Source organism: Ceratina calcarata, unplaced genomic scaffold, assembly GCF_001652005.2.
Source record: "Ceratina calcarata isolate Rehan_Ccalc_2016 unplaced genomic scaffold, ASM165200v1 scaffold35, whole genome shotgun sequence".
Lineage (NCBI taxonomy): Eukaryota > Metazoa > Arthropoda > Insecta > Hymenoptera > Apidae > Ceratina > Ceratina calcarata.
Window position 1 is genome coordinate 221,874 of NW_017157933.1, and position 26,380 is coordinate 248,253.

Genomic DNA, 26,380 nt, shown 5'->3' on the forward strand with positions numbered 1-26,380 from the left:
GAAAAATTTCGGAAAAATAAAAAATTTTTTTTTTCGAAATATCGACAAATATTGAAATATATTCTAAAAAACATCAAAAACATCAGACTTTTGAGGCTTGCATTTCCTTAAGTCAGTTGTTTCTTCCAACTTCGCGCACGCACACCAATGTAAAGATTGAAAATTCGACATTATAAGAAAATAGAAAATTATCGGATAAAAATACAGCTTTGCGGAGTGACGCAAAACGGTCAGTTCGCGCGCATTCCATCACGTTTCCGTGTCTCTTTATAAGTTAGGTGCGCCTCGACGATCTCTTCGCAGTGGCGTCGAAATGCGAGGTACGCTATGCTCTACTGCACGCATCATTACACCGATTTTGAAACGCAAAATGGAAAGGGACATAGAGATTGTGATCGCACGCACGGTGCAACATTGTCGGCAGAGATGCAAATTGCACGTTTAAAACGGGAGTTGTTATTTAACAGTTCGATCGAATTGCAAGATCAAGCCTTTCCTTCGAGATCGTAAACTGCATTTACAAGATCCCTGTCGGAGCTCGTTCAGCCGTGACGATAATGTTGCGACTTTCAGGACCGCCTTCGGATCTTATTCCGATCGTATCTTACAAACGAAATTTCAAGTATCACCGGCCGCCTTTCTGTTTCCGGTTCGGAAGAAACGCGGCGGAAAAAATAACCGGCCGAGAATAAAATCGAGCGGGAATGATAAAACGAAGAAGGGTGCGTTGCACACCCGGTTTCCGTTCATCCGAATACACACACGATCTTGACATCGCTGTGTGCCGTTGAACAATAAATCGACAGCAAATTAATCACCGCAGTCAATCACCGAAACGCGTATTTTCAATCGTTATTTTGCATTAGAGCTTCGCCGGATTCTATCACTTAGTCACGAAACAATCTGGATACGTGGAAAGCTAAAGGTCTGCGTTATTTATAACCATTATTATTGTCGTGAATCGATCAATTTGAACCGCGCTGCGTGTAATTACCAACCGATCGATCGAACGATTACACGAAACTAGAATAACCTTCTGTTGAATGAGGCAATGTACGTGTATAGTATTTAGCAATACGGACAGCTCGCAGAGATATTGGTACTGTCTCTCCAGGACGCATCGCGGTCTCTATACCACTGACCTTAATAACTCGTACGTTCCTCGCGTAGCTCGATGATGACGATAGACAACGTCTACCGGCTAGGAGGCGAACCGTACATTAAATACGTACGCGTTCTATCTTCCTCGTTCTTTCGTTTATTCCCTCTGTATGTCCTACCTTTTTTACTTACACGCTTCGACATCTATCTCCGGGATCTCGGTTCCCGGCGTGTCTTCTGTATACAACCAGTACACCTTACGGTCGTTCACACGAACGCGACCGATGGAATGTACGCCGTGCCGGTGTACACACACGCGCGTGCGCGCCTCCGTGCCGAGGAACCGTTAATGAATCTTGCAGTTCTTAGACCGCCCCGTGTACGTCTTCGGTGATCGTCGTGAGAGAGAACGAACGGAATGGGACGTGTACACGAATGTCTTCCCGAGTCTTTGCACAGGATTCAGAAAAAAAGAATTCGACTATTCCTGCGTACCGTTTAGACGACGGGGTATGCGTTAGGTAAAGAATACGTTGTTTCAATCTTATCTAATCTCGAAATTGCTACATTGTCACTTTAGAAATAAAATTATGTTGACATTTGTACGTGTAATCGACGTAAGGAAAAATTAGAACAAGGGATTCGTAACAGGGGTCGGGGTATCGTAATAGTAGATCGTACGAGTCGAGTTTCTCATTTCGCTGGTGCACGCGGTGTCTACCACCCACGACGACGCGTTGCCCCCGTTCTATGAAAGAAAGGAAATGCTGATCTCCTATGAGTGTTCCTCTTCGATGGTTGCCGCTTTTACCCCGTAAAGAAAAACTAGACGAAAGCACGAAGTTGCATTTCGGCGAAGTGCCTCGTCCTCGCGTGTAACCGATGTCTCCCCGTGTACACGTTTCACTCTGAACGCAACCTTCTTCCCCTGTTATCCATTGACAGTCGATAACCGGTTTTTTTTCCTAATTTCATCGGCGAAGTATTTAAGAATATCCGCCGTAACATCAGGTTTCTGTGAAAAACACATGACATCGGTATGCGCTCGTCACTCGAGTAAACACTTGTATCTAATCAATGGTCGGTCGGTCCGCTTGCGACAGAACTCGCGTGTCCGTGCGTTTATCGCTCGCGGTGCCGCGTATGAATATCGAGCGCGCCTCCTCATCCCCTTCACGACGCAGGCCCAAGGAAATAAAGATATGAATAAAGAAAGAGGAGATGCGGTGGTAGTAATTTGAAAAATTCACGATCGCCCAGCGAAATTCCATTCGTGTTCCTCGCGTGTCACGGGACACGTAAGAGAGTGTGTAGTAGCAAGGAAAGTAGTAGTAGGCCCAAAGCAAGCAAAAGCAAAAGCACGGTCGGTGGTGGCAGTCGAGAGAGAAAGAGAGAGAGAGAGAGTGAGAGAGAGAGAGAGAGAACCACCACGGTCGGTACGTGGTTACAGGTCTGTTTGGCGGTGAGCGGTGGCGGTCCACTTCTGAGAACTAACGGGTCTGTTTCGTCCCCTCTTTCTCTCTGAACGATCTCCTCTCCTTCGTTCGCCTCGACGGTCTTTCTCTCTCAGCCTTTTACCACCCGCGGCAACGCATCGCATATCGAGAGAGTATCGGAGTCCCGTACACACGGTGCCAGTGTCTCGTGTGGGTGCGTGCAACGCGCTTGCGTGAGTGCGTGTCGGCGAACGGCAGGCGCGCATCGGTTGCCGCCGCGACCGCGTCTTGCGCAAAACCGTGTGCGCAGACGCTGTCTGCGCATCGCTGTGAGCGTAACGCGCCAGCGATCATTCTCAGTGCGGTCCGAACCGTGTGGCGGTTCGTTTGTGTCGTTTTTGTGACTTTTCACGATTCGATTATATGTTCCTTTTCTCTCTCGATATCACGGACACGGTGAAACGTGGTGGTACACGCGTGTGCGCGAGTGTATTCTTAAACTGAACTGTATAAATATGTTCCATCGGTGTCAAGGACGAGCTCGAGAATTAAATTCGGATCATCGTGCGTGTTGTTTGTATACAAAGAGCGCGACCAATATGCTTCGGGTACAAGAGCGCGCAAGAGGATATTCGATATTATCAGTGTGTCGAAGGTTTGTCGAAGGAAGATACAACAGGAACGCGTGAGTCACCACGTGGTTGGAGCACGAAGAAGGATTTCATCGTCGAAGCGGCGAAAACGGAGTGATCGTAATGGCGGAAGCATCGACCGGAAATCGCTTTACCGGTCTTTTTTCTCGTTTCTCTGCCAGCCTTTTTCGTCCGCGGTGCGAAATGGTCGACACGTATTTAACACGCGCGCGTTCGAGGCATAACGTCACGAAATTCTTCGAAATGAGAACGGGAATACCGATGTCGTGTTCCGGAACAGTGAATGTGAGCCGAATCCCAACGACGAACGTGCTACGTCTCGGAGTACGTAATTTAATCGCAGGAAGAAAAAGACGTTACCTAACAAACGAACGAGCAATCGTGGGTAAGGTTGAAAAGAGAATAGTCGCGAGAAAAGTCAAGGCGTACACGCCCCCGAAAAACGCATTAAAGGAGTAACGACGAGTAACGTGGCTTTAACCGGTAATTGGACCATTCCTTTTGCCATTGAGGTAGTAATGACCCTTGTAGCGTGGTCACGCTACACTACGGTGCGCCATAGTACTATAGAGACTTCCGGTCCGCCGCAGGAAGTGAGACACACGTGTTCAGACGTATGTGTTCCCATAATACGGGCCCTGGCTCCTCCTCTACAGTGCGTACCAAGTTCGATGGCCCGTACGGGAAGGCGAGCCGCGTTAGCTACGGATATGTACTACCGTTCGTTCAGGAAAATATGAACCGAAGGAAAAGGATGTGAACAAACGTCGGAACGATATTAGGAATTTTTCAAATGTCGACTGAAACCCAACGAAACGTACGTATTAGCAACGAATCTATATCACGTATCTATGCAGTACACAAATATTTAATCAACGCTTATCGACGATGTAACATGCACAATTTCATGTAAATAGAGTCAGTTGTAAGGTTTGCACTAGATTACACGGATGCAGTAAAAAACAACTCTATCTATACTTTTTGCTTCCCCGATTACCGTGTTCTCGCATTTTGTCACTGCGTATTCGAAACTTCGCCTATCTCTTTGGACATTCTCGGACGAGCCCACACACACGCGACCCACTCGAATCGTGCACGTAAGCCTCGCTAACCGCAGCTTATTATTCCCACGATTTAGGAAAACAACCACGTTATTTATCGGTACGCCTTGTTAACCGTCTCCTTTCCTGCCTAATCGGACCCACGCTCCGAAATTCAAATCGCACGTCCTGTGCCCCGAGTGGCAAGATTTTATTATGAATGAATTTTCGGCGTTACATTCATATTTCCTGTGCCAGCGTACGCCCGCACAGGCAGCAGCACGTGCAGTGGTTCTCATTTTTTTCTCAGGCATTCACTCGGTTCTGCCACTTTTCATACGATGAAACCGGTCGCTTAGATCCTCGGATTGAACGGGACTTAGAAATCATCATTTCACCATGGCAAATATAACTTTTTACGTAACATATGAATAATCGCATCTCAGGCGGTTGCTTTCAATGGCAACTGCGCCTGCGCATCCGAGTGCAGCTCTGCGTCATCGTATTCATCACATTCTTTAGTACCTGATGCTTTCTATTTTTGCGTTCGCACGTTTCGCTCATATATCCATTTTCCCTTTATCACAGAATTACTTTTCGTGGAATTGTTGCTACCATACGATATTCTATGAATTGTGAGAACCGATGTTATAAAACGAGATTAAAAATAAAAAAAAATGTGTCGAAACGCCTCGCGTGCTTCCTGTTACAAGCCATGCCCGTTCTCAACGATTTAAAGCTCCGTCGATGAGCCACGATTTCTTCGATATTATAGTTAGGTAGGTTGCTTGCCGCGAAAGAGAACTGTAGGAGGCTTGAGTTAAGAACAGGTACCGCTGGAATGCCATCTTCGAAGTTGCCCGCTCAAGTCCCGACCTCCGTGTTTCATACCTTCTCGGGACAAGCCGCGACACTTTCATACCTTGTTCACCCTTTATCAAACGATTCTATTTACCATCATTACCTTGTCTATCGTCTGTTTCCAACTATCATAATTAGTTTGAAAGGTCATCATATATGTACATATACAATTTTTTATATCATAATCTCTCAAACATTTGTTGATTGGATAATGGAACGAATTATTCTATAGATATTATATTTAAAAGAGTGAGATGGTCTGTAAAGACAGTTAGAGTGTCCTGGAAGCCTAGCTGAGGCGAAGTTAACAATAAGGCAAAAGCTTCTTCCCAAGTTCATCGCTCTCGCGCATGTGCAAACACGAGGCATTCATGTGCCCTTTCTCCGCATTATTCGACGGTCGCGCGTTAGTAGGGCCCTTCTCGCCCTTCTGCTGTCTCCCCTTACGAGACGACGTTCCCGCCCTCCTGTGGGAAGATATACGATAGTACCCACGTTGCCGAGCGAGGATATCCAGTCGGCTTCCCTACCATTCTCTTTCCTTTCAATATCTTCTCGCTCTACCTTTGTCGCTTCCCCATACACACGCATACATTTTCTATCGGTCAAACATTTAATGCTTTGACGTTTATGGTTCATTTTCGATTCAGGATTCCCTGTCTGCATGATATGATGACAAAATATATTTAAATGAATAATTCTGTGCAAAAGTACAGAAAAGACATTCTGTATATTTAAGCAAAATTGTTTTAATATTTTTCAGGCATTGACCTTCGTGACTAAATAGGCTTTAAAGAAAGTTCTATGAATACATGCCTCTTTTTTTAAGTTTTGTCGATCGACAGAACGGTTCCTCGGTAGACTTTCTATTTTCTGAAACAGCCGTAACGAAACGAGTAATGTCCGCGATTTATGATCGATTTGTACCGAGCGGTGTTTCCGAGAAAACCCATTAAAAAACGTCCCATACTCGCGGGTATTTTGGTCCAACAAAGCCCGAGCTGATTAAATACGCTATCGTGATTAGCGTGCCAGCAATAAAAGCGTCGCGCCACGTCGTGTTTACGGCTGCTAACCCGCCTCGGACGATTCTGACTCTCGCACTTCGCGTAATGGTCTCGCGGCTACGTTTGATCGTTAACTTATTTCGCATTTCTCGCGTCGGAGAGCGATCCTCCTCCTGTCCTGCTTCTCAACAGTCTGGAGCATCTTTGATATCAAGCACTGTAAATCTGTAAAAACGTTAAATTGTTAAATGTTGTGCGTTTAGTAAAGAGAAAATCTTTTAAATCTTCGTGGGTGCAAATTACCATTCCTGTTTCTTATTTTTTATCTCGAAGCAGTTTTCTTTCACGAATCAGCCGCGTTCCACGCGGTTCTCGTTATTTCTGAAGGATGACAGTCCTTTTCTGTGTTCCTCACGTGTTTGACGCTCATTGCAATGTTAAGTTCAGTTCTCTCGCAGGATTAAAATCTTTTACTCCAAGAGTAATGTTCGACGCGGTCTCGAGAGTGCAGCGTAGCTGTGGCTTGTTTACGTCGCGACGCAAAAGGGCCTTGTGGAAAAAGGAGCCCGAGGCACAGTGCGCAGCGAGAAAACGCGCGCGCCTTCACCGTGGAGCATTTAGCGCAGTGGGCGCTCCCCCTCCGTCTCTTTCTCTACCCCACCCCCGTGCGCTCGCCGTATTTTGCCATCTCCTCGCGAGCCTCTCTTTCTCTCCCTCGGCTCTCTTTCCTCTAGCCGGGTGGAACGAGGACGAACTGCACGTTGCCCCCGGAGTGCATGCACAACGAGGACAGACGAAGCGTGTCTGAGTCTTTGGCCGCCATGACAGAGCGGAATGCATGAGAACGCAGAGCTACTGACCCTCTTGTCCTCCCCTTTCTCCGCTCCGTGCATGCCTTGCTCTTCTCTCTATACGTGTATATATATGGTTCTTTCTCTTTATCTTTCTCCTTTTCCTTCGCTCCCTTCTCTGGCCGCGTCTTCGTCCCTCTTCACGAGAGAATCGTTTCATTCTGTTCGACCGATCTCTCACTCTCGTAGACCCCTCCCTTTAATCTCCATATCAATCCCACTCGCCGAAACTGGCGTGTCTTTAAGCGCGCCGATTTGGAATTTTTTTCACCGACGCGGCATGACGCCCCACGTCGTCGTTGATCACAATTGCGTACCGAGGAACCACTATGTTATTCGCATTGTATTGAAACGCAAACATAGTGTACGAATTACTTTCTTTATTGTGAATAATTATATATACATTAAATGACGGGAAATTGAAAATCCTTGTCAGTCCTAATGTCGATTGAACTGTAGCGTAACTATTAGCTCGGAATAATCCGGTTTCAGGTCGCCAATGTGATAAGATATTGCGTGTACGGGACACGGGAACGGCCGAATTCTGCTAACATGAAAAAGCAGAAGAATCATGTAGCACACAGGTGCTATGGCAGTCGTGTGCCAATCGGTCACATAACGGTCGCACGGTTGTAACACGACCGCCGCCGCCGTGACGTCAAGAGATTGACGGCCACGCCACGACAACAACAATCATTCATACGATTCGAAGCAAGAGGCGGCGGCGGAGGGGACCGCATCGGGTCCATGCGCGCACGCGCGTCGCAAGATCTGCTGTAGCACGTCATCGACGAACTTTTCCATACGCGTCAGAAATAGAATTTTCATAACGCAGAAAAATATTCGATTCAACGAAAAAGTTTGCATTGGGTATTCATACGAAGTTCCAGCATATAATATAGTAGTACAGATCAATGCCCTGTACGAAATAAAATTTAACTCCGTTAAAATGCTCATAAGATCTGGACTTGCGAAATTCAGATTTGCGTGCGAAGTATAATTTGCAAAACATATTTTTAGACGTTAGGTGGAACGGGATGTTGAATTTTTGATTGACGATTATTTCTTTTGAGCATCAATTGCTCTGATTGCCTTAAAGATTTCTTATTCAAGTTAATAAAAGAAATCTAGCATAGAAAACATCCAGTGAGAGTCCTATGATAGCACGATCGTATTTCATAGTTGAAACAGTTTACGCGCACGATCCTGCCACGCTATTTTCCTTTCTAACGTGACGTAACTTTCACGGCCTTGTTCGATCGATGCAGATTCGCAATAATTTATCGCCGTTTCTGCGCGTTCATTTTCATTGGAACCACGGTCGTTGCCACTCTATTACCTCCCCGATGAAGAATACGTTATATTCCAGCACGACGCAGGCTTGTTTAAATTTTTTCACCGCTCTTCTTTAGAATGGGAACCAAAGAACGATGGAATCTTGTCGGTCGCCGTTCGCGTTTGTCAAGTTCTACCACCTGTGCGAGACGTACAGGCTGGAATTCCGCAAGGCAAACGGCCTTGATCCCGTATCAATCCGCAATAGCGTAGGTCTTTGCACAGATGAGAGAGACGGAGAGAAAGAGAGAGAGACCGGGGTAGAGGGTTTCAAGCGCGCCTTAACACAGAGAGACGGCACATCTCGTTGGGTCGTTGACTCCCCGTTTCTTCTTTCTTCGAATCCTGGGCCCGGTCCCCGTCCTCGTACCAGGTTCCCCTCTTCTTGTCCTCATTCTTCTTACTCTCTCCCTTTTGCGGTTCTCTCTTCCTCCCTGCTAAATCTCTCTCTGTGTGCCTGATCTCTCTGTCCGTCTTTCGTCCTGTCTATTTCTCTCGCTCACGCGCGACTGGTCTTGGTGTCCTCCCTTTCCATCTCCTTCGTCTTCGTCTCCACGTTTTTCGTCGGTGCACGCGGATGCTTCTTCTGCTCCGCTCCTGCCAGACAGTAAACAACGCCGCGCCGTACCCACTTCTCTCATTCATATCTCACACGAGCGTACCCCAAATTATTTGGATGCCAACGTATTTCGCTGAGGCAGCCTTTCGGGGGCTGCGTGCGTGCTGCAGCACAAGGGGTCCACCCGAAGCGGCTTCCTCGCGTTGCTTACGAGCCGCGCGCTCTTTTTGCCAGCTAACTATAAACTTTGCGCCCCAGCGGAAACGACGAACTAATCTTTGCCGAATCCAGCTAGCGTGAATCGAGGTGTTAGTAGCGGGGAGTGGTTCCTTTCTTTTTTCTCGTGCCGGTTTAATTAACGTTTAGAATAACTTGAAAATTTTTTTAAACTAATTGACTAAACGGATGCAAAATGAATCTTTGCAGCTTCATAAAAGATTTGAGCCCTTGGATATAGAATGCAGGTCGTGACGCTGTATTGAGCCAGTAAACCAATAAACCGTGTACTTGACTTTATGAACTTCAATAGTCGTCCGAGAACTATTCTAACAAATATTTCCCACATGTTGCACAAACGTTTCAGTGTTAAGGACTAACCCTGAATTATTCACGCGCTTAACGTTCTTCGTTAGAAATGTCGATTAGCGAAAACTGTTGAACTGCGTGACACTTTTTGAAAGGGTAAGACAGAGAAAGAAAGTCTCGAGTCCGTTCAACAGGTGCTCATCGCTGGTCGTGTGTAAGTTGGCTGAAAAGAAAGCCGAGGAGAGAAAGAGAGAAGAGGAAAAGGCGAAAGAAGTCGAAGGAGAAAAAGAAGATGCTAATTGGAGCGGCTTGTAGCGTTCAGCAGCGCGTGTTAACACGACTTCCAGGTACTCAGCTTCTCGCCTTCTTCTTCCCTCTCGGATGAATACTTGCCAGTAGGTGCTTCCGGCTAGACTCCGGGCGGCCTACTTCAAAGAGTCTTTTGGAGCTCGAAATGCAAGACCGATGGAACGCACACTTGGAAAGAGAGAGTCGGATGGGATGGATATGATAGGTACATATGAGGCGAGAGAAAGAAGGAGAAACAGAGAAAACGGTGGGAGAGAATAAGAAAAAATTCAGTGAGAAGCAAAGAAGAACGGTGCGAATGGAACGGTTTTCGAGAGAAACTATGAATGATCCTTCTCTCCTCCCGCGTCTACTTGGTCTCCTCTCGCTCGTTTCGTTCGTTCCTGCCCTCCCCGGGCTCTCCCCTCGTCGTCCTTCTTCTCTCATATACACCCGTTAGTCGGGCGCGCTGGACAAATATTTGCTCGAATTCAGGGCGACCGCTCGTAAATTAGAGAAAGAGCGCGTGAGAGGACCTCTGAAATTCTTCAGAGCCGTGCCCTGCTTGCTTCTTCCACTCCCTTGCACAGTGTACTTCCTCTTTGGCTTCCTCTTCCCGTGCCCGCGACTCCTCTTCTAGCGTTCCTCCCCCGTGACACGCTCGGTTAGAAAGCGTTTGGTGCCACAGAATCTTTGGCCGCTCGCCACGGCAGGAAATTAAAACGGTCCCTCTGAAGTGGCCTCTGACGTTTCTGCGTCGTGGCTTCCCTGAAAACTCGTGACGCGGTCTCTTCTCAGTTCCATTAGCTCCTTTAATTTCGTTCATGGTTGGCAAGCAAGAATGCGATATGTTGCACCTTTTTGTCAGATCTTTTTACCATTGTTATAAATTATCGTGCGGAACAACATGAGTAAAAATTCCAGGTTGTCTCTGTCTTCACATAATTTGATTCAACTTTTCTCACGATATATTGCCGGTTTTGATTTACTTATGATTCGTGAATCATAACGTACGTTCGGTACTTGATCTCGTTACCAACGAATTTAGAGATCCATCAGAATGATTCGAGTGGGAAAAAAGGAGGAAAATACGAGAGCAAAAAATCTCGCGCCTCGAGGGTCGCCGCGAAAGGCCAGAGCTACTTGCGAAGGGAAACTCGTGACCAAATGGAGAGTTTATCGACTATCGCGCGGCACAGGGTGGGAAACGGTTGATAGAGAAAGAGACGTTGTTCATGGGACGGTACGCTACGCGGGCTCCGCCGTTTCTCTCGTGGAGATCTCCGGCTGAAATAGGTGTGAGCGAGATATATTCACCGTGAAACAGAAGGAGAAACACTCGGCGGTGGTGTATAGAAGGGAAGAAGAAGAAGAAAGAAAGGAAAGAAAGACGATTATCATCCGCAGGAGGGAAGGTGAAAAACGCGGCGACTGCGGGGTGTAGAAGGTATGGTGAGTCGGTGTGTGGCGGAGGTGGGGGCAGTGGCGATGTCCTAGCGAAGGTCACGGCCGGGAATGCGGTTCGCGTCCGTCGGTCCAAAGTGGCGTGCCGCGTTGCAGAGCTCTTCGCTCTTTCTCCTTCACTCCGTGCCGAGCGTCTCTTGTTATGCTCTCTCGCGTTTCTTCTTCTCACTCGAACGCTGTCCGGCTTGCTGGCTTTCCTACTCTGGCCACTGAGCTGCAGCGGCGCAGACTACAGGAATGCACCAAATACACCGCACTGACCGGTGCCCGTCCCGTTCCACTGCTTCCACTTGTTTACTTCGGCCGCGCACGCGTGCTTCCCGCGTCCCCCGACCGTTCGTTCTTCTTCTACCCCCTTCTGCCTTTCATTTGCGCCGCTTCTTCCTGCACGGCCCCTCTTTCTGCGTCGAACAGAGAGAGAGAGAGAGAAAGAGAGAAAGAGAAAGGAGACGGGAGTTCGCTACTCCTGTCTCGTGTATCCTTTATCCCAGCACCGTTCGTCGTTCCCATCGTCGCCGTCGACGACCTTCTTCCCAGAGACTCCTCTCCCGTTTCTTTCATTACTCCACCCCCGTGCGTACGTTCACCCCTTCGGCCAACGTGTTTGGACCGTGTCCTTGCGCTCTCTCCACTGACTGTATATGGCGAAACTTGCGGTATGCATTAAGGCTCACCGCCAAGTTCACCAGAATCCTGTGCGTTTCCTTTGCTGGTCACTCTTCAGAATACAAGTCTTCCTTTTTCTATTCGTAAAAATTTTTACCTTTCATGGTTACATATTCATTAAACTGGATCCAGATCATTCGATCAGTAATTATACCGAGAGTTCTTCAAATTAAGAGTACATCAAACCGTCGCATCTAAAACGAGGAACAACATTCCTACGGGATTGTTGAAACCGCAATCGTGCTTAGAGCTGAGGATTCCAGGTTCAACGGTATTCTCCGAAACATAGGAATTCCCCGAATCTGTGTCTCGCTCCCTACGAATACATATTATATCGTCGTGTGCGTAACGCAACCGGTATACGTACGTACAGTTTGACGCACTCTTCTCTCCGGTCGTCATCCCTTCGACCTGGCCGAATATCCCGTCGGGTTTCTCTGGCCCTGACCCACCCAAAGGATGCAGTCAACCCCCTTGCAGTTAGTGGATGGATGGATGGATGGGGTGCGCCGGCCGGTAGGAGGGGGGGGGGGAGCAGCGGTCTCTGAACTAACCGACCGGCCGGTGCGCGAATAAGAGTGGGACGCGGCGCTCGCGCGCCCATCGGGGTGCTCACCGAAAGGGGGTGTATACCTAAGCCGTAATTGTATGCGGCCGTCTGGCCGCGTGCACGCGGAATTCGTGCGTGTTGTATCTCGTCTATAGAGGAGCGTACACGCGCGCGGACCCGGCCTGTTTAGCGGCGAGAGAGCGAGAGGGGTTCGGAATAAGGGTAGCGGGGTGTGAGGGAGCGGGTGCGGTGCGTTCACTCCACAAATCAATACCCATTGGCTGCCGCGTGTGTGCCAGCCGTGCACAACGAGCGAAACGTGTCACCCACCGACCTGAACCCAAAGGACGATATAGCAGCTGCACGTACATGCACGCAGCCACGGCGAACCGGCGTATATATGTCGGCCCGACGCCGATCGAGATGCGCGCGTGTTTTTCTTTTTGAATCTCTGTGTACACAATATGAAGTTATTAGGTCGTTATTCCGCTGGTCGTTACGTTCGATGTTACAGAGATCGCGATTACGTTTTCGTTCCAACGAATCCAGTACATCGGATTTGTGGAAGTTCGCGTGTATCGTCGCGCGTCTCGTTTTCTTAATTAGTTACACACACTCGTTTTCGGTACACGGAGAATAATGGAATTTCGCTAGCGGGCAGATATTTCCGGCGCGACGGCTAATACCGTTTTTTTTTTTTTTTTTTTTTTTCGACGAGCGAGACTCGAGGCACGGAGCCACGGCTTCGAGCCTCCGCTATTGTTCCCAAGTCCGGGGGCTTGCTGCGCAATTACTCGGCAGAGCCGCAGTAACGAATCAAATAACAATCCTACTACCATCTCCGTTGAGCAAATTTCTAATTTCCTCTCGTCGTAGCGCCTCGTCTCGACGTCCTCGTGGCGAAGGCGGCGGTGAATAATATAGGCACCAAACCGTCACCGACGGTTCTGGCGAGCGTACCCTACACGTCGCGGATACGAGCCAGAGAAACCCGATCCTTGAACACGGCGAAATCAAACTAGAAATCGTTGCGGTAGACCAGGTTACTCTTATGCAAATGCGTGATTAAAATGTGTGGCCTTTCTTCTCTTCTTCGTTTTAAGAAATGTCCAGTTCAGGTGGAAAAACTAGCTTCAATGTAAATAGTGATAAAGGTTTTACCTGTGAATTTAATATATTTATTTGATATATTTGTATCTGGCGAGCGATACATTTTTAGATTGGGAACTGTGTTGCCCTACATTCGTTGCCAAATAATCAAACAGGTGATCAACATTCGAGAAGTGATAGGAGTTATATAGTAAATTCATTGAAGACTTGCAGTCTAACCATAGTGTATCGAACAATCGTATTCCTTAACTAAAATCTACTCCGCATCGTGTGACTTCGGCGTGTACGGTCGCGTGTGCACTGTGTGCGTGTATTCGTGTCACGGGTAGTGGTGGGGGACTTCATTCAGTGCGGCTCTCGGCATCCGCGGCGAGCATGCGCAGCCCGCCGCGCGTACACACGCTACTCACGCTGTGCTTCCCTTCCTACTCTAGCGTTCCCTCACACGTACACGTGACGAGCGCGCACACCAACGCGGCTCGGCTACGTAAGTACTCGGACTTTCTACTCGACTCGCTCGCGTCATACCGGTCTTGCTCGTTCTCTCTCACGCGGCCCTTCAAGAACGAACGCTGCTACGTTCTATGGAACATCAGCACGGCGCGGCATGCGCGATCGCGAACCACTGTCGTAGAGAAAGAACGCACAAGGGGACGGAATATATGTACACTGTCTATCTCACCGATTCTGTCCACCTGAAATATTCTAAACAATAAATGAAAATCTTGTATACGACAATTGAGTAAAAATTGTAAAAGCAAATCGGATCCTTTCAAAAGTGAAAGTGTAACGATGAAGGGAACACAAGTGCTAAAAAGTTCTTCTAGAAAATTTGATATTATCGAGACAAAGGATTTCAGTTCATAAATTTCCACTTGTTAAGCCACCATACATTATGTAATTTTTTTTACATATTTCCTTTTATTATTTGAGATATGGATCTCAAGTGGACGTTAGTAAGTCACCCAGTAGAGGGAAAGGGGGAAACACGAACATCCTGTAATTACAGATTTAGTGATAATCACATGTTCTACTTTGTTACTTAATTTCCAAACAAATAAAGTTTTATTATTAATAATGAAACATCATATCGTCATAATGCACGGTTTTCCTTTTCGAAATTCTCCCATTCCCCCTGTACGTAGGATCCATACACGTGGAGTGAAAGAGAGGCCACGGTGCGAACGGCCGAGAGTGACTGAACCGCACAACGCGACGACCACACACACGGCAGATCTACGTCGCAGTGCAGCGTGGCCGCGTGTTTAAATACGCACGCGGTGCCCCGTCTCTGTTGTTTTCACCCGGAGCTGAATTTCTTCGATAATCATTAGGTAGAACAAAGGAATCAGAGGCGAACTTGTTTATCGAGAACGGCCAGGCTCGGTTTACCCACGTTTACCTCGTTGCCCGTTGTCGCGCAATTTCGCGGGCGTGTGCAGTACGTGGGACGCGACAGCCTGCGTGCTTTCGAGGTCGTTGCTATCCGTATCTCTCGCACCGTATTGTTCAATTTGAAATCGATATCCGAACGAAAACCGTTCAGATTCCTGCGACGACGAAGAGAGGACGTTCCGCGGGCAAAACCGCGAATGTACCGTTTCGAAAGCTACTTCTGCATTCCTAGTTCTTACGCGATCGTTTCCGCCGCGCGTCTCGCGTGTCATTTCCTGCGATCAGAGAAAACGTCGGATTCCCAAGAAAAAGAGTCGAGGCAGAGGGAAACGGAGTCGATAAGCACGTAACCAGACGGTGTACAAAAATCGTTCGGTTTCCGGAGTATAGAAAGCTGCGTGTCACGTTAGATCGATAGGTATCTAAGCACGGTTGTTTATAATAGCGAGGTTCGACGACGAAAGCGACGACGAGACCGAGTTTTCTTTATCGCCAACACGGGCCCGCATTTAAGCGTGTATCCACCTCCGCGACGCGGCGACCTTCTCTTTCTCCTCTGCCTCCGGCTTTTTACGCTGCCCTCTTTAGCGGAGAGAGAACTCGATTCGAGTCGACTCGTAACACGCGCCGCCTCGGCATGCATCGTCCCCGTGATGCATTGCTTCCGAGAAGCGATAGCACCGGCTCCGAGCTTTGCGCGCTGCACCGCGGCGACGACGCGCTCGCTTTCGAGCTCCGGCCCGTGACTCGTGGGAAAGCGAATTCACCTACAGGCGACACGTCTCTCATAGCTTTCGACTATTAAATGCCAATTATGTCATTCAACTACTATTTGCCCGATTGTACTATAATGAAAAAGATGAATAGTAGAAAAGTAGATTCGACATCTGAATGTATAATTTTTATTTTAGATATTCTTTGTTGTATAAAATATACATATTTTTATTCAGTTTAATATTTTTTTAAATTGCAATTTATATAAATGCATTCACTTTTATAACTAAGATATCGATAATTTCCATACAATGCTTTTTGTGTTTCCTTCGACATTCGATTCTTTTCTAAGTTTGTTGTATTGTATGAATAGACTAAACGTATAAACATTATATTGGCTGTTTCGTGGGGAAAACTTTACACAGACGTAAAGGAATACGTGATTTTGTCACAGTGTTCACAAACTTTTCTACACCTTGTACACGGGCTTGTGGCTCTGAAACAGGCCGGAGAAAATTCAAGGAAAAGCCTGCACTTGAGAAAAAGACTCGGTCGCGTATAGAGTAGCCGGGATGCAACGACGTCGACTACGTAGTCGTAAAGTGCGGTAGAATGCATTCTGACGTAGTAGACTCTCTGTATTGCTTGGCGCGGCGCGCGGCGCGTTGCATTCCCCTGCGGTGCATTGACTTCGCCGCCCCTCCTGCACCTCGGACCGGCGAACAATCCCACTACCCCGCGCCTCAACCCTTCCCCCGATCACTTCCTCTCCCTCTTTCTCTCTCTCCTACGCCGCGTTTCCCTCCTTCTCGCTCCCGCGACACGCTTGATCCACGCCGCCGCGCCGTTGCACTCCATCCACCGTCTCCCCGGCGCGGTGCAACCGCCTCCCGGCACAACAACAACATTCCTTCTCTCCGGAGTCCCTTCATGCCACGGAGACCCTGCTACCAGCAGACTCCTCTTCGTCTCCGTTCCCTCGTAGACGGCGGTGGTCAGCCGCGAGGAACCAGGACAGGGAACACGCGTGTTCCCTTACTCTTTGCCCTTTTTTTTTTTCCCCTTTTCTCTCGTGTAACTACGCCTCACCGGTGAAACTGGTCGCCCGCGAATCGCGTGTGCGATGGACCTCATGGCCACCGAGCAAAAGTTTCGGATGGTATGTATCGGAACGCGATGCACTTATGTCCGCGTCTCGCTTCCATCGATTTATCGACTGCGCGACGACCGAAGGGAAAGAGACTAGCCGCTGAATCCTCCTCCTCCTTCTCGATTATTATCGTATAGATACGTGTACGTATCGATATCAATCGACTTTCCTGTTTGCGTGCAGACGTTAGAATTTCGTTTTGATTAATTCATAAGAACATTGACAGCGATTAAATACATCCGAGAAGTAACTATTAGGTACACGTCGTAATATGCTTTCTCCTAGTGTTGGGGCTATGATTATTTATTTGTGTGGTATAACATGTTCAAGCCTTTCAATTATAGCTGGCGTAAAGTGAATATTATAATAAGAATAGAAAATCAGATGGAAATGATGAATTAAAGCGATTAAAGATTTTGCTGAAGAGCTGAGCAAGTCACAGCATATATACGGTCTTATTTTTTGTAGGGGAGAAGTTAAGTTAGATTGAAACTGTACAGTAACGAAATACTTAGCTAACGTTGTGAATCGTTATAGGGAGTGTTGGAAATTTGAGGGTTGGGTAGAATCAGGCATGAATTATGTCCGTTTTCACGGGCTGTTTGTCTCCGTGTCAGCCCTGCTACATCGAACTGCCGTTGAACGAACTGAACACCGCTAATTGGGTTATTATGGTGTACGTGGAACCATACGGATCGGCCGCCCATCCGTCCCTCGCGTTTTCTGGTATCCTGTGTTTGTGAACAGTCTCGACCCGTTGTGTTTACCCGGTTGATTTTAAATTCGTCGCTGACGCATTATATAAGAGCTTTACGAGAGGGACTAATGAGCCATAAAGCTGTTTTTCGACGCGGGCTTGAGATTTCATAAAAATATAACTGTAATCACTTTGCGGAATGGCAATTGAGATTCGAAATATATAGAGTAGCGATTTTCCTTAACTTAATTCTATCGCTTGTGCAAACAAAAAAAGAATATTAGTTTGAAACAGTAATTGTTATTCAGTATCTTTATGAATGACAATGAGAAATATAAATACAATGAATTTTCAGACTTCATTAAAAAAGGAGTACTAGTTTTTTTTTAGAAAAAGTTTGAACTTATATTTAAGTTAAAAAAAGTAGACAGTTTCCTTAGAACAAAAAAGTGACAAATTTTTTCTAGATTATTTAATCCATTGAGAAATAATTACTTGTTGCGCCTTCTCTATGGTCACTACCGCAAATAAGGGGACATACCTTTCTTGGGTCGTTTGTAAAAAATATGGTGTAGATATTTTCTCGTTGAAATCAGTGCGCCAGCGTCCTTTCAAATTATTGACCCATTTATGGACGGCGATTACAGATTTGGTCTGCGTTTCTCAGGATCTTAGAGACAACAATCGAAAGTTTTCCCTATTGCCACCAAGTCCTCAACGCGTTATTTACAGCTCATTGTTTCTTGACCGATAGATCTTTGCCCAAAACGGACAAATTATTAGTGCATTATATTAGGGACAATCGATGGGCAGGTTAATTTTCGTTAGTTTTTGTTCGTTAGATAAATGTTGGAACGGCTGTGGGTAAACATTGGAACGTGTGAATCCGTCAACCTCGAGTAAGACAAATACCTTTTCCCAAATAGAAAATTTTATGAGCGTGCAATTTCGGGTTATTAGCGAAACTCGTATTTCAACTTCAGGCAATTTCGTTGCATCCCTAGCTATACAATGCCGTCCCAAACAACTGTTCGTAAACTGAACGCCTGCACGGTCCGTTACGTTCTCGAGGCGCTACGTAGATTCCTTTTCGAAACAGAGAATTAGCCCGGTACGATGTTATCTGGCCGTGCAAAGATTTAAACCTTCGCAGCCTTTTCTCGGCTTGGTGCGTGCCGAGAGACAGGTGTCCCGTGGAACGGACGAATACCCGAGAAAAACCCAGCAGACGAAGGAATACCAGAAGGAAACCGGCGGCCACCGAAATATTTGACCTCGGTAATAAAGGTAGCGTAGGAGGTGGCCCGCCGAATTTCTGTTTTCCTTTTTACCCTTGTCGGGTCATTAACGTCCACGTGATCCGCCACTTCGTTTTACTTGTCCTTCCCTTTTCAACTGTGAACAGCTTCGACCCGATACACCCGAACCGAACTGAACCGTGCCGAACCAAACGGTTCGACGCTTATTTATCGTCGGTGAGAAGCGTGAAACCATAAACCAATTGGACGAAACGTGCGTTAGTTAATCCTCTCTGCGCTTAAATCACCCTTACCAGCCGTCTCTTTTCACCTGGCGCTGTATTGCCGATTGGTGACCCGTCTCTCTGTATCTACCGTTTTTCCCGTGAACCGGACTTTCACCCGGTCATACAATCGCAATTGTTTCATTTTTTTACCATTAATCGGATTTTAAATGTTTCCTCTTCCCTCTCTCCCCCGCAAGGGAATTTTCTCGTTGACACAAGGGTTGACAAGGGTTTAACGATCATTGTAGTGTGTTGAAAATATCAATAAAACATTTTTGTGTCATCTATTATTTCTTTTATATTATATATTATATCTATAATATTTTTCTGTTCTACGTATCATATTGTTACCAATTCCTTTTTGAAACAACCATGGTACTGTTATAAGACAGATAAATGATACGTGTTTGGTGGCAGATGCGAACAAATTTCGCTCTTTTTTTTGTTTCTTTCGCCGTCATTTTTCTCCGTCTGTCTACGGAGTCCACGCATCTGACGAAACGCGCGCACCTGGTGAGAGGGTGCAGCTTCACTCCCCTAAATTACAGTGCCCGGAGTTCAGATTTTCCCGTCCCTAATATGTTACCATATGGATCTGGAGAAACTATCGCAATTTTTTGCGTGCCAACCTCCGTTTCAACATTATTCCTATAAAAATTCATCAGCAATTTTTATCCACTTGTATCAATTTAAAACGCGATAGCTACAACAAGATTTCTTCATCAGGAAGGACGTGATCACTTAAGATAAAATCTGAAATATGATGATGCATGAAGAGTTTGATGTAAAACGTGATGATACGAATCTATCTCTTTAAGCGGTGAAATTGAATCTGTAGTTTTATGACCGTAGTTTTATTATTGTTTATTGCAGTGAATACTAATGGTTTAATTAATTCGATTTGTTTTCAATACGGCTTATCGATCCCAGGTTGATCATTGCCTTCCGAATTAAGCTCGCTTTCTTATCGAATCTGCGGTTCACCCCCGTCGATCTAAACGGTGGATTTAGGAGGTTGCATGGCTTCAGCCTATTGCCGATCTCCTTTTTGCGGCTTCTCCAGGGGTAACTTTTCCCAAATTAAGTTTCCGCGAACTAACAGCTTCTAAACGCACCGTCATCGATGAAACATGCTATCACCTTTTATTACCACGTCCACGGGGAATTTTCCCGGGACTGGAAAACGGTCCCCCGATGTGTTGTCGCGTATTACCCGCCCGTTCTTCCTTCCCAGCCGATTCGTTAGTGCGTTTGTTTTCCGTGAAACAATGATGGGCGCGCGGGATAATCGGATGCCGCGTTGAACAACGGGCAGAACGAGGAAGGTAACTAGGGTAGGGACCTAAACAAATCCGGAGGGTAGAAAAACCGTGTGAAGACGAGTTCGTGGAAAGTCCCGTACATGGAAGCCGGTATCGGACGTCGTAGATGCCCGAGTTCTCGAGTACCCCGGAACCCTAGCCTCCTTTTTTCGACCCTCGTTGCGCTTACCGCTCCCCTCGCGACGAATGGACCCTGATGAAGGGGTCACGGCCGAATCGAAGGGCGGTCTTCAGACCCATGGGAATTTATCTTGTCTCGCAAAATTCCTCTTGCCTCTGGCCTTCTTCGAAAACACAACTGACCAGCTATACGTTTAATGGAATTCATTTATTACTAATTGTAACGGAAGTAATTTTCCATCTCCTCATCATCATCACAATTTCTTTTAATTCAAATTTGAAAATTTCTAATAAAAAACGCTTTGGTTTCTGAATTGAGTCGCAGTGTCCCATCAGGCAAACACGTGCTTCGCGGGATGTGATTAAGGAATGTCACGTTACCACAGTCAGGGATTTATTGTAGCAGTTATAATAAATGTTCTAAAATTCCTCCCTCTGCAAGAATTTAGGCTTCCATTCGTCGAATTAATAATTGTCGAACTCTTTCAAATATTCCAACTGTATTAGAAATGATATTAAATGCACTTTGAATTCATTCCCAAAGCTCATCTTCTATCGTATTTTTATAAATTAATTGTCTTTATTTCATATTTCATTCTTTAAATAACTTAAAGCGGCCACTAAATCCGAAGTCCGTTCCATCGAGGTTTATTAAACCCTTTTACTGTCCCTACCAATGTAATCTTCAGCCCTCCTTACGTCAATTGAAATTTGATTTCACTTCACGATCCGCGTTTTACGTAGTTCCTTTTATAATGTGACACGGTGTATTCTCAATGCACGTACGATCGGCGGAACGTCGCGTCGCGTGCTCGTTGAATGTGGGTCGCTCGTGACAAAGACGAGGTCGAGACGGTGCTTTGTCGTTCGGTGCCGGCTTGCTTCTTGAGATAACAGCTGACTTCCGGTGGCTAGAAAGCGCAGTCAACTTGTCCCGTAAAGTTCGTCGCGCGGCGTGTCCCGACGTCGCCTCGTCTCGCGTCGATCGCGTTTATTTAACGATCGTTTATTGGCGGATACGTTTATACACGTACACAACGTTCTGGGAAACGTTCACTTCGCGTACGATCAATAACCGCGAATTATGCTCGCGATTCCAACTTCCACTGCGTTGATTGAATTTCTGCTACTGTTCAAAGTAGATAATATAGACGAAATCGTGAGAAATGAAATTTAGCAACGTCTCTTCACGCTGGACTACCGATTTTTTTATATACAATGCATTTCTTCAATTAAAACAAGTCATTTTGACTGGTTTGGTAATTCTAATGTTAACTGTATCCCATTAATAGAAGAATTCCGAAGCTTATCTTGATTATCAACATTCCAGATCTTCACAACCGATAGCAATGGAATTTTATTTCAATAGTCGGCGTCTTAAGTTGATAAGTCTCGTTTTCCAGCTCTTAACAGGAATGCGTAATATACTTTTTGTACATTTTGCGTTACACGGAGTTAACTACGTCCTTAAGATAGCTGCTGCCCTACTATGTTAGTCAAGATAAGGCTTAAAAATAAACAGCTACAAATACGAGACTTCTGTATTAAAAATCCATAAGACGAATGTCCCAATTTCTGCTCACGTTGCAATTTTCATACTGGCTTAAGATTGTAGAAAAAAGGCGATGAGTATATAGAAATTATGATTTCAATTTTCAATTAAACAACTAGACGTTTTTCATTTAGACAACAGCTACTTTAATTAGATTATACAACTGCGGGCAAAATAAGCAGAGAAGTGATTGACATTATTGATACGTTCTAAAGAATGCGAATACCTGTCTTCATACGATTTCTTTATTGTGTCCAATTTTATTCCCGCCTGTATTTTTATTAATTTCATTTAAAGACGAATTGCATCATTTTTCCACATCGATTATATTTCTGTTCTGAAATTGTTAACCAAAATTTCATGGACGCTATTCGCTTGGAATTGTGCGTGAACTACGTATACATAATTGTCCAGCGTTATGTTATTGAAGTAATCACGGTTAACGGAGCCGTGGCTTTAATGTCAATAATGAGAATGGAGCAACGCGATGCAAACGTTGGCACCGGGGAAATTTTTTTCATGCGGCTGTAAACTATTTGATTAATTAGCGAAACGCTTGAGGTGGAAACACGACGAAATCGTTACAATAGAAACGTAGCTTCGACGATTGTTATAAAAATGTGTGTGAAGAATTTTTCTTAATTAAGTACCTGAAACTTTTTAACTTTGCACATGGCAAAAAATAATATACGTGCATGGAAGTATATAAATAGTAACAGTAGCTATAATCATACTGCTGCAAAGTGAAGTAAAGTGGAGGGCGAAACGCGAAGTTTTCGACGCGATTGCGAGCGTTACCCCCGTGGCAAATCGACTTTCCCCTAAAATCGAAACCAGCTCCCACTGGTCACGAAAACACCGTCTTCCCTATCGATCTTACGAGCCCATCCTGAAGCACGAACATGCGCACCAGCGGGAAGTTACGAGTTCGGGTGTTGTACTTGAAATTTGGGCCGGAAGGGGTGCTGGGTCCACGTCCGCCGTATCATCCCTCTTACGCCCGCGACAATTATCGATCGCAATAACCGTCCTGATGAAAAAAACGAAGATAGAAGCGTACTTGGAGCGAACACCACGTGCTCGAAGTATCTACGAAGTTTCCCGGAAGAGAAGAAACTCGGCGCGTTTATAGTTTCAGCGATCGTACCAGCGTCGTCGTCGACGACGTCGGCGGCGGCCATGTTTGCGCCGGGACGGTAGGCGTTCACGGGCGGTACCATACCTCTGATCGTTCTCCAACGACTTTGGAGAACGGCCGTTCCCCACCCTTGCTCGTCCGTTAAACTTCTGGTGGGGAACCGCGAACGATCTTCCGTTGGCGCCTGTTCTACCCCTCACCACGCGAACTTTCCTCTCCTCCGTTCTGATCAACGGCACCGTCGACCTACCGCGCCCGAGCTCTCTCGCACTCGTATCGTCGTCATATCTCGCTGTGGCGATCTCTTTCTCACCTACCTCCCACTAGGCACGACTCTCCGCGTCGCGTCTACCCGTTCACGACGGAAGGGGTAACGTTTCTCCCACCACTTAGACGGAACATTCGCGAGTAGGGGGAAATCTTACGAGGACGCCAAACAGGAGGATCGAACTTCTTGCCTATCTTCTTGTCTTCTTACCGTCCTTCTTCATCTTTTTTCCTCTCGGTCCATTCCATCGATTCTCCACGTTTCTGTCTTACCCCGTCCCAATAGCATGTTATTACATTTTGCGTTTCACTCGTTTTTTTTTTTCTTACGCTTGTCTTGGATTTTCGGCATTCTTCTTTCTCGATAAGCAGCCACCCCTCTGATAGTCATTGACAACCACTGAAATTGCAGTTCTTTCTGAGAAAAGTGCATCAGAGACTGAGGAGTTTTGTAATTAAGGTAATTGTCTAAATCAAAAGTATTGAAAATTGTTTGTATAAAATTAATATAGATACCAAAGAATATGGGTGCTAAACCTGCACCGAGAAATATCAGACATAATTTTTTAAAAATTAATATTTATTATCGAAGATAAGAATCTTCACTTTCTTATCATCAACTATTTTAAATGTGCACGGTTCATGTGAGATGCGCAAGTAATAGGTTCTGAAAGAATCAGAAGCAATCATGAATCATTGTAAAAAAATCACGATGATTCTAAACGAACGTGGTCAGATCACGAGTGATTTGAAAGTAGCAGTTCTATCCATCAATAATTCTGTGCCTCGTCGCCCCTTCGGTGCACTGCGGCGCCTACCACTGGTCCATCTTTCTCCTTGTTAAAACTTCTTTCTTCAAATTCTTCTCTCGCCCCTTAATTATCCATCCTGATATTTGCATTCGCCCCGCTCGAGAAAATGTAATTTTCGTTGAGTAAACCTTCCCCTTTCTTTTGCCACTTCTTCCTTTGTTATCCGCGCCTTAATAGCTTAACGAGGATTTATACTTCGCACAGAATGTGTTTTATAAATTGCCCGTTTCTTTCTTTGCATAGTCGATCGCAATTGCGAGAAACGGAGTTCAAGAATTTCTGTTGACAATTGGTCAATGAAGAAGTTTTCGAAATCCAACTGAATTTGGTTCATTTATGTAGCCAGAGACTGCTCACAGTTGTATGAGTCATAGAAATTTTTTATACGTCCTTTCGTTGCATTCGTACAATCCTTTCCCATTTAATTGAGATGTGCAAATTGCATCTAAGTTTTACTTCTTTTTTGTTACAGACAGAGAATTGGGATGATATTGGTGGAGGTATTTCGCACTGCCGCTAACAATAATACAAAACTTGATGTCGACGAGCTAATGATGCAGCAAATCGTCGAAGATCCTGGTAAGTCACAATCCTTTTCCTCGTTATGCAATCATAAGTATGGAAGGTTAATACAAACAATCGAAAGTAACAAAGTAAAGAATTGCAACAACATTAGCATTTATAAGAAGCAAAAGAATAGTCAGCCTGATCGATTAGTTTACTTTCAATTATCAAGTATAGACATTGATATTAGTATTGAAGCTGAAGCTAATATTAGTATGATTAATTGCAGTATTAAGGATATATTGGCTATACAGTCAATCCCAAACGTTTATGCACNTACTTTTTAGCACGTAGCTATTTATTATTAGCATTATTCTTCAGACGTCTGATTTCTTTTTAATTAGAGGAAATGCGTTTTTCTAAGATACATAAACTTTTGGGATTGACTGTATAGCCAATACATCTTTAAGTAATTCATCACATAGAAACGAAAGTTCTTCGCAATGCATATGTTTAGTATTTCCAGAATACACCTATTGCTAATTTTACAAATAATAAAGGATTGGAAATACTTCTGAGCCAAATCCTTTGCACATCGTGCACGTGATTTGTATCCTGTTTTAACGCTTTTTATTTTTATTTACTGCTTTTTGTTTTTGCTTTGGCTTTATGCAACTAGCTAATGTCAACAAGGTTTTAATCCTTTCACGATTGACAAATTTTATATGCACGTAGCTGTAATATTTCATAGTTTGTTTTCACGCAAGAGAGAAAAATGTGTATAAAGTCTCTGATGGTTCAGAGATATTTCACTGGACATTTCCATTTTGGTAGACAACTATTGTAATAGTTGGAAAACATTTCTATTTGCACTAAATTTTAAATAGAATTTTCTGTGTTTTTTTTTAGGCAACGAAAAGATTGACAATTTGTACGTTGCTTCATCTGAAAAATCGATTGTTGCACTTTATTTTAATCTCTAAGGCACATTCCAATTGTATAAAATCTGAAATTCACATTCATAATCGCACATTTAAAAGATTCCAAAGAACAACGAGACTCCCGATCTTCATTACATGTTCTAGATTTCATAAATACCTAAAAATATAATTAAAACCTTATCTTGATTTGCAAAGCACCCCGTAATAAAATTTAAATTAAATATACTATTTTGGCATGTATAGAAATATCAGGCGAGTATGATAGATATTTTTGCACTTGTAGAAATTATTAAACACTAGATTGAAGAAAAACAAATGCAGGATCATTGATATCGTCACTATTAAAACATCTAAATTCGTTCCTACTTTATCTTCTCTAAATTCAGCCTCAGAACTCTACTGAGCAGAGAAAAATGAGGATCCATTAAACAACGCTACTTTACCCGGTATTAGAAGAGACATTCCAAAAGCTTCGACTGGTGTCTCGCGTCGCAATAGATCCCTCGGAGAAACATATACTAATCGTCAACGAGCCACTTCCGTCTTGGTTCGACGTAGGGAAATTGGACTGGGGTACGTGACGAGCGACAGTCTAAAGAAAACAGGGTGCGTTCGCACTCCCCTTACACCCAAAAAAGGAGAATTCCTTCTTAGGCGGTTTGCCATTTGTTTTCCCTGCCGCTTCCCCGAACGAAAAACACCGACACGAACATCGGTGAGGGGATACGTAGACGATGGGGAAAGTTTAAAAATAGAAGGCCCAGGGCGCCTTCATTTTGAGAGAAGACAGAAGGTGT

General features: G+C 45.2%; 1 protein-coding gene across 8 annotated transcripts in view; it reads left to right on the forward strand.

Annotated features, from left to right (window-relative positions):
* Positions 1-26,380, forward strand: part of LOC108625177 (serine/threonine-protein phosphatase 4 regulatory subunit 1) — a 129,339-nt gene that overhangs the window by 88,598 nt on the left and 14,361 nt on the right. For 6 of the 8 annotated variants that reach the window (XM_018024961.2, XM_018024960.2, XM_018024962.2 and 3 more), the window contains one exon: positions 24,611-24,717. In XM_018024961.2, the coding sequence (XP_017880450.1) occupies positions 24,611-24,717 (107 nt within the window). Of the gene's footprint in view, positions 1-2,928; positions 4,008-9,799; positions 9,883-24,610; positions 24,718-26,380 lie in introns of those variants that run through there. The other 2 variants (XM_018024963.2, XM_026813665.1) reach the window with 2 other exon arrangements.